General features: G+C 42.6%; 1 protein-coding gene across 3 annotated transcripts in view; it reads left to right on the top strand.

Moving 5' to 3' along the window:
• The first annotated feature begins 1,817 nt into the window (after nucleotides 1–1,817).
• vcpip1 (valosin containing protein (p97)/p47 complex interacting protein 1) overlaps nucleotides 1,818–9,136 on the top strand; it is a 290,019-nt gene continuing 282,700 nt past the window's right edge. The window contains exons 1-4 of one of the 3 annotated variants that reach the window (XM_056234537.1): nucleotides 1,818–4,560; nucleotides 4,871–4,957; nucleotides 6,132–6,804; nucleotides 8,355–8,937. In XM_056234537.1, coding sequence (XP_056090512.1) covers nucleotides 1,971–4,560; nucleotides 4,871–4,957; nucleotides 6,132–6,781 — 3,327 coding nt within the window. In that variant the 5' untranslated portion in view covers nucleotides 1,818–1,970 and the 3' untranslated portion in view covers nucleotides 6,782–6,804; nucleotides 8,355–8,937. Of the gene's footprint in view, nucleotides 4,561–4,870; nucleotides 4,958–6,131; nucleotides 8,302–8,354; nucleotides 8,938–9,136 lie in introns of those variants that run through there. The other 2 variants (XR_008803858.1, XM_056234536.1) reach the window with 2 other exon arrangements.

The raw sequence follows: 9,136 nt of genomic DNA, 5'->3' as shown, positions 1-9,136 counted from the left end.
GGAAAGACATAAACAACAGAGCGCCGTTATCCTGTCTTTCACTTCCGCTCCTGTTTCCTCTCGCTGCTGCAGATTTATAAAACTCTCGGATAGGCGCAGCGTGGAAACGCTGTTCGGTCGATACGTTTTCTCATGCGTTTTCTAGGCCAACCCGGAAAGGCCTTAGAATTATGCTGCGTTCCAGGCAGGTTTTTGAGCACGTAAATCACGACTTCAAACCACGACTCACGACTTTGTAGCGTTCCAGGCCAGTCACGCCAAACTACCTGAGCGCAATATACATACTTATTTTTTCAGACACATGACATTGTATTACATAATCGTGTGTGTATATACATACTTATTGTTTCAGACACATAACATTGTAATACATTATCGTGTGTTTATTATTATCATTATTATTATATTATTATTAATTTGACTGCAACGTTATATTGTCCTAAAGTGTATTCTCACTGTGTACCGCCTGCAGAAACACTGCATCCGTAGGGGCTGCCATTGTTGTTTTGTATGGTTTTGCGGGCTATGTGACGTCAGAACTCGTAACTGGGAGTACATCGATCTAGTACGAGTTCACGGGTGTGAAGTCACGGGTTTGACTGCCGTTCACAGGTATAAGGTTGGAAAAACACGGGTTACAGGTTGCCTGGAACGCGGCATTAGAATAGCTGCTAAAGGTTTTGAATTTATGAGAAAAATATATTTAATTTCCTCTCTGTTTATAACACGCATCGTTTCGTGTGTCTGTGTGTGTGTGTGTGTGTGTCATTTCGGTCAAAATTAAAAAGTCTTTTTCGTATACTTAACTATATGGATTTTTTATAAACTCACTCTTCATGGTTGGTTTATTTAATGTTTAAAATACATTACAGGAGTTTTTCCCACTATTAACATTTCCCCCACATTGTGTATTATGATTTATTATGTTTAGCCTATGTATTATTATGGCGCTCTGTACCCTAATGAAAATGACATTTTAAACTTTTGAATTGATGATAAACTGACCAACTCATATTGAAGGCTAATTTTATAGCTTGCTCTTTATTGTAGCTACTGTTTTGTTTAGGATACTTTTTATGAACACATTTTGCATAATTCGTACGAATTAATGATTGATTGAAAATTACGATTATATTCAAAGGTGACAGGCAATTCCGCATGACAAATTATGTATTAGGTTTCATAGCGTTCTGTAATGAAAATTACAATTTCAAACTGCCAACTTCTTTAAAGCTATTTATTACTAGAATTTGTACTATTTTCTTTGGTTTCTCATTACTGTTGTTACAAAAAAACGTATAATTTAAATTAGAAAGTGATTTAATCGATAAATATTCGATCACATCATAATTAATTATTATTTGCCATGGCCTATATATCTCAACATTATTTTTAATTCTTCAGCCAGTGAACTTTATTCGTCTGTTACAGAGAACGATAAACAATCTATGTTTATTACATTGATCCCGTTATATCTAAAACAACTGCAGTTTATTCTCACGCCCATATAAAGACTGCTGAACTCAATAAACACAACACAACCTTTGGCCTTCTTTGTATTGTGGATATTGTAGTTTTGTTAAATTCCCTTTTATAATATCTTCGTCGTATCCGTCTATGGTCGTATATCGTATGCTACGTCCCAGCCAGTAGTAAATAAATAGGGCACTTAATAAATAAAAGACAACTCAGCCAATTTTTTATAATAATTAGAATGCCTTTTACTTATTATTATTTTTTAAAATAATGTCGTTGCAAGACCTCGAGACCTGTGACGGTTGTGAACAACAATTCCCAGCATGCTTTGTGCTCCCCATAGGGTCACGCTGTGTTACAGATCCGCTTCCGTGTTGTGTTTGTTACTGGAAAACAGAAACTGCGTGAGGTGACATAATTTTCTATTGCCCGTCACTGATTAGACAGCGATGCTTTTGTAAACCGCTGCGTCAGAAGAGATATCTGTTTGGACTATGTCGTTGATTCCGGGCTCAAAGCAGAAGGACAGGCGCATTTTATGCGGGATGTGCCCGGACCCGCAGTGTCAGGCGAAGCTCTTCTTCCCCGCACACACCTCCATGAGCATCGAGTGCACTGAGTGCGGCCAGAGACACGAGCAGAAGAATCTCGCGAATGTGGAGGAAGTGACTGACCCAGATGTAGTGCTTCATAATTTGCTGAGAAATGCTTTGCTGGGTGTGCCAGGCCCTCCCAAAAAGGGCTCAGAGCTGGTGAAAGTGATGGGACTGTCCAACTATCACTGCAAGCTGCTGTCACCCATCCTCACCCGCTATGGCATGGACAAACAGACGGGCACTGCCAAACTCTTGAAGGAAATGAACCAGGGAAACATCTTTGACTGCTCACTTCTTGGGGACCGTGCATTTCTCATCGAGCAAGAGCATGTGTCCACTGTTGGGTATGGACGGGATCGGTCAGGGAGCCTGATCTACCTGCATGACACTTTGGAGGAGATCAAGAAAGCAAACTTGAATAGAGAGTGTCTTATTCCCGTGCATGTGGATGGAGACGGACACTGCCTGGTCCACGCTGTGTCCAGGGCGTTAGTTGGACGTGAGCTGTTCTGGCATGCCCTTCGAGAGAACCTAAAACTCAATTTCAATCAGTACCTTGACCGCTACAAAGCTCTTTTCCAGGACTTTATAGATGCAGCAGAATGGGAAGACATCATTAACGAGTGTGACCCGTTGTTTATCCCTCCAGAAGGCGTTCCTTTGGGGCTGCGAAACATCCACATATTCGGCCTGGCGAATGTACTGCACAGACCCATAATCCTATTGGACTCACTGAGCGGCATGCGCAGCTCGGGCGATTACTCCGCCACCTTCCTGCCGGGCTTGGTTCCAGAGGAGCATTGCAGAGGAAAAGATGGCACTCTGAACAAACCCATCTGCATCGCCTGGAGCAGCTCTGGCAGAAATCACTATCTGCCCCTAGTGGGCATCAAGGGCTTGGCTTTGCCCCGTTTACCTGCTGCGCTGCTCCCGAAAGCTTGGGGTGTTCCTCAAGAGCTGATTCGCAAATACGTGAGCTTGGACCCCAGTGGAAGCTGTGTGATCGGGGGAGACCGGAGCCTGCAGGATAAGTACCTGCTGCGGCTTGTAGGCGCAATGGAGGACGTTTTCATGGACAAGCACGGCATCCATCCCGCTCTTGTCGCCGACGTCCACCAGTACATATATCGACGCACTGGGGTGATCGGCGTGCAGCCGGAGGAGGTCACAGAAGCTGCGAAGAAATCTGTTCAGGAGGGCCGACTCCACCGCTGCCTTGTCTGCAATGCCCTTTCAGAACTCCACGTGCCAGCGGAGTGGCTCATCCCGGGAGGGAAACTCTACAACTTGGCCAAGTCGACTCATGGAACGCTGAGAGCGGACAAGAACTACAGCTTTCCTTTGAATAGTTTGGTTTGTTCTTATAACCCAGAAAAAGATGTGCTCGTGCCTGACTACAAACTCAGTTCGCTCGCAGCCTGCACCTGGTGTCACGGGACCTCGGTGCGACGCGTTCGTGGCGACGGCTCTGTAGTCTATTTGGACGGAGACCGTACCAACACTCGCTCACAGGGTGGGAAGTGCGGCTGTGGGTTCAAGCACTTCTGGGAGGGGAAGGAGTATGAAAATCTTCCCGAAGCCTTCCCCATCACTCTGGAGTGGGCCGGCCGTGTGGTGCGAGAGACCGTTTACTGGTTCCAGTACGAAACGGATCAGACGCTCAACAGCAATGTTTACGACGTGACAATGCGACTCGTCACGAAGCACTTCCCCGGTGAGTTTGGCAGCGAGATCCTAGTCCAAAAAGTTGTGAACACCATTTTGCATCACACTGCCAAGCGGAGCCAAGACGAATACAATCCAGTTGCCATCGAAGGTGCTCACGCGCAGGACGGGGAACACGGGAGTGAATCGGCCTCACGCCCTCCAACTAAAATCATCCTGACGGGACAGAAGGGCAAAACCCTGCATAAGGAGGAGCTGGTGATGAGCAAAACTGAGAGGGTCTTGCAGCACAGCATCAGCGAGCAGGCAGCCCTCTCCCAGCGCCGCAGCACAGACCGCGTGCGCCAGCAGGATCCTCGCCCGTCATCTCCTTCATCTTCATCATCCTCTGCTCCTCCCACGCCCACCAAAGTGCCACCCACCAGCGGAGAGAAGAAGATACGTGTAACAACCAGCGATGGCCGGCAGGCCATGCTCACGCTGCAACCGCACACCACCTACAGTGATCTCCAGAACTCCATCATCCAGGTCTTCAACTTGTCGTCTGGACAGTTGTGCATCCGACATGGCTTCCCGCCGAGAGAGCTGCCCCCACCCCGTCCTGAGGACCAGAACCAGCCAGTGGCACTCCAGCATGGCGACCGCATCTCTGTGGAAGCGCTAAAAGAGAGCTCACCCGATACTCACATGACCCAGACCCACACTCACGCACCACAAACTCACGCTCACTCTGACACACACCTCAGTCGCACCAGTAGCAGGGAACTTCAGGACAACATTGACCTTGAGATGTCATCACTCTGTCTCCTGGCAGCACTCATGGGTAAGAAACACCCTTCTGTAAGTGATATGCTTTATGAAATTACAGTAAGACTGACTGTCTCATACTAGAATCAGCGTCTACATAAGCGCGTTTGTGTATGTGTGCTCTTTTTGTTCCTTTGATGCTGGATTTTATGAGACAAACTTGTCGCTGTAATGTCATAATTCTTCTTCTGTAATTTGAGATTCTGCCCTCTTTCATCAGTATTGTTTACTAGTTTAACTCTGTATTATGCCTAAACCTTGTATGTGAGGCCTGAATCTGTTGATTTGATGTCTTGTCCCTTCCTCTCTCTTTCTGTTTCTTTCAGGTGAAGATGTCTGGTCTTATGCTAAAAAACTGCCTCACCTGTTCCAGCAAGGAGGAGTCTTCTACAATATTGTGAAGAAAGACATGGGTAGTCTGTTATTTTTCCTCTTTCTCACACACAGTTTCAATTCAGTTTATAAAATTCCTATACATTTATAAAATCTATAAAATTTTATAAAATGCTTTATTGGCATGAGACAGAATATTACCACAAGTATTTACAAAAGCAATATTGTCAATAGGATGGGATTTGAGAAATGGTTCTTATTAAAACTGGTTCTATTTTCCTAAATATACAGGATCATTTTCATGGTTCGTTATGTGGAACTGACCCTCTGTTAACCCAGATTCTTGTTTGTTCTGCCACTGGCTGAGAGATGCAATGCAGCCGAGTTAAAAAATAATACAATTTTGATTAAACATTAATTTCTATATATAGTAATAATTATATACATGGGCCTCTATGGTCAGAGAACAGTCGTGAAAATCTTGTGCATTTTTCTAATTTAATTAAAAAAAACATTCATTACAAATTATATTATCAGCATAACAATTGAAGTTAAAGGTTATAAAATACATTTCAGAATGTCTTAGTATTTGGTCTGTCTCTTTTATATTTACTTTCATGACTGCAGGACTCGAGCTGCATGAAAGCCACAAGTTTGTGTAAAACCTGATAGCCATGTTTTCCAGCATTATTCGAGAATGATCCAAAGTGCATCTTGTGCTTCATCAGATTCAAGAACATCCAACCCGTTCACATGATCATTGTCACAAATATAATTAGTTTGATTAGTGACCTAGAAATAGTGCAGAATCTGAAATATTTCTTGTTTAACTTCAGCATTTAAAATATGTTTTTGACTATATTTATATATATATATATATATATATATAAAATACTTTTTCTGATTGTTTTGGGTTGTTGTTTTTTTTGTATTGTTCCACAAAAATGTATATATCGTGATACATATTGTTATCGTATTTAAGGATATAGTAAACATTTGTAAAATTAAATACAATACAATACAAAAAAAATATTTTGACATTGTTTGTACTACCTTAAATTGTTTGTAATTGTGCAAATAAATAATAACATTTGTGGCAAAAATTACAATATAATATAGTATAAAAAAAATTGAGTAGCAATGTATCAATGAAGCAATAAAGTAGCAAAAGTAGCAAACATTTTAGCAGGTGTGTAATATCATAATATATGTTTTTTTTTGTATGAAACTAATATTCTCAATTTCTGTGTTAAGGTCTGTTGGACGGGAAGCACTGCACGCTGCCCCACTTGTCGGGTAAGACGTTTGTGTTCAATTCATCAGAAGAGCGTTTGGAGCTGTGTGTGGACACAGCCGGTCATTTTCCAGTGGGCCCTGACGTGGAGGAGCTCGTCCAGGAGGCCCTTTCCCAACTCCGCTCTGACGCAGCCTCTCGTAGCCACGAGGGAAGCCCCGCCCACAGCCTGCGATTGGGCGCCGGTGGTGCGGTGCGCAAGAAAGAGCAGAACGTCACTGCCTTCCAGGGCAAAGGTCACTCCTTGGGTTCCGCCCCTCCTGAACACCCACCAATCAGGCGGCAACACAGCAGTGGTGTGGATCTCAGCAGCAGCGTTCGCGACGAAGGCTTAACGTTGTCAGGGGAGGATTTGGTGCGCGTGGCCCCGGGCATGCTCACTTTACGTGAGGGCCGCGGCATGGGGCTGGAGCCCGCCGTGATCGAGGCCCAGCGGCAGCGCCTGCAGGAGATGGTCTCAAACATACAGGCGTCCATGGACAAACACTTGCGCCAGCATGCAACAGCAAGGCATGATGGGGAGGAAGAAGAGACTCCTGACAAACAGGAGGAGATGGAGAGTCATGGGGCGGAGCCTCCCAGCAACTTTGAGCCCATGGACCAATCCTGATGCTTCATTTCCCTTACAGCAGAGTGAGCTTCCTGGCATAACACACATACACACACACACACTGTGATCCGACTAACAAATAAGGGTGCAGCGGATTTACTAACGTATGCGTCTTTTTAGTGCAAAACGCATTCCTTATATTCTCAAAGTCTTAAGATGTGAAATTTGAAGTGATTATTTAGGGTAGTGAGTGTTGGCTTTCATCCACTTCAAATATATACATGGTGCACACACTAATTTATTGCAAGAGATAGTTCAACTAAAAGTGATAATTCTGTTATTCCTTTACTCATCCTCATGTCGTTCCAAACCTGTACAACTTTCTTTCTTCTGTGGAACACAAAAGATGATATTTTGAACTGGTTTCGTCCATATAATGAACATTGGACCCTATTGGCTTTCTTAATATGGACAATAAAAAAAACACACTTTAAAAAAAATCAAATTCACAGAAGAAAGTATGTCAGAATGGCATGAGGGTGAGTAAATTATGACAGAATTTCATTTTTGGGTGAATTATCCCTTTAAGATCACCCTTTAGCTTTGCTTGTATGCAGATGCATAGTACTTATATAATCAAAGTGCACTTTGACCCTCATTGCTGGATTCACGGCTCTGTTATCAACATAATTACAACCTAATTCTTCACAATCAAATTTGAAACTTTGACTGTCTCACTGAGTCTAAAGCCCTGTGTGCACTTAGTAGTGGCCGGTGGAACAAACCAGGTGTCAGCTCAGTGATGTAGTCATCTTTTGGACTTCTCTAGCCTGTATTACCCACAATGCATTGCTGTCTATCCAAAGAACACTACATGGGGAAAAGCCTGAAAAAGAGTTCTAGCAGCATTTCACATTCACTTAAACGTCCCACTACAAACTTACGGCTCAGAAACCGCTCACAGCAGGTCAGCATGGAGTATCCGTAGATCTGAGAGCAAGTTTCTGTTCTGAAATCTCCGATTGGCCTTTGAACTCTTGACAATGTTGCTTTTAATGCAGGCCCACAAAAGTCGTTCAGGCTTATTATTTGGTTTTGTTGTGCCCTTTTGCATGTCCTTTCTTCTTTGAACACTGTTCAGTACAAGACAATTCCAACAGGTTTACTTAGTATCGGAATGTAATGTAGATTTTGGCTAAATCCAAATGGAAAGTAGCAGAGTTGGTGATACTTTCAGGATATTCTGATTTCAGCGCTATGGTAATATTGTTAGCTGTGTTAGGCCATAATAAAACGCTGAAGTATAGGGCAAAGTGTGTCAAGGACGGTTTGAGTTCAGAAAAAAATGATATCCACATTCTGTTCTTAACAGATTTTTCTTGTCACCTTGGCAACCGATTCATAGAAACCAAAAACAAATTACAGTAAGACTGATTACTAGAGCTCTTGATCTTTGTGCTTCGGTCACTGGGTAGAACTTAAAAACAGATGGAAAATCCTAGAGATTTTTGAACTCCGTTTATATCTATTGAAACTTTGCTGAGCTGTTGCATTTAACACGATGTTGCCAAAAAAACAAACAGGTGATCAAACCTGTTACTAACAGCCTTAACGAGTCTTCTACCCTCCCCAGCTCTGATCTGCAGTGTTTGTGCGTGACACTTCTCCCAATGGTGCCGTATGACAGAGGATCCGAGAAGGATAAACTGGAGTATTGGAACGAGGCCTGACTTTGGTCAAAGGCCAAGTGAAGCATGATGATGTTAGAGGCCCTGATAAGCTTTTGCTTTTTAAAAGATTTTTTGTTTTTTTTGTTTTTTTGCTGTTGATGTTTTTTTTAAGTCGGCAACATTTATACCAGAGCACTTTTCTGTGTGGGCGTGTTTATTAGCTCTTGAAAATAATTGATATTGTCGGTGTAAAGAAGAGCAGCACAAAGAGATACTTCATGTAACAGACTCAAGTGCAGATTGTTTCTCTGTGACTGCTGCCCTCCTGATATATTGTATTCCAGTGTACAATAGTGGTATATATTGTATTATACTTTCATCTGTACAGATATTGAATCTGTTTTGTTTTTTCCCTTCTGGATTGTTTCTCCTCTGTTTTTCAATAAAACAGTTGGACGTTTCTACGCAGCTGAGGAATCTGCCGTTTGCATGCTTGATTACTTTTCAGCTTAACAACAATAAAGTTATTCCATCTGTATGAAACGATGTGGTCACTGTTTCTGAGTCACTTTCTCACACAAAACTAGTGGTGTTTTCAGTTATCTCTAATAGGTCACAAATGGACCACATCTATTTTAATTAGTGGTAACACTTAACTATTAGGTTTCTGTATACTAACATAAAATTTCAATGAACGATACTTTTCATGTTGGTTTATTTTAAATTCTACACACTGTTGTTCAAA

The sequence above is a fragment of the Rhinichthys klamathensis genome, unplaced genomic scaffold (genome assembly GCF_029890125.1).
Source record: "Rhinichthys klamathensis goyatoka isolate OS25496 unplaced genomic scaffold, OSU_Roscu_1.1 h1tg000398l_1, whole genome shotgun sequence".
NCBI classification, from domain to species: domain Eukaryota; kingdom Metazoa; phylum Chordata; class Actinopteri; order Cypriniformes; family Leuciscidae; genus Rhinichthys; species Rhinichthys klamathensis.
This window is presented reverse-complemented; position numbering and strand designations above follow the sequence as displayed.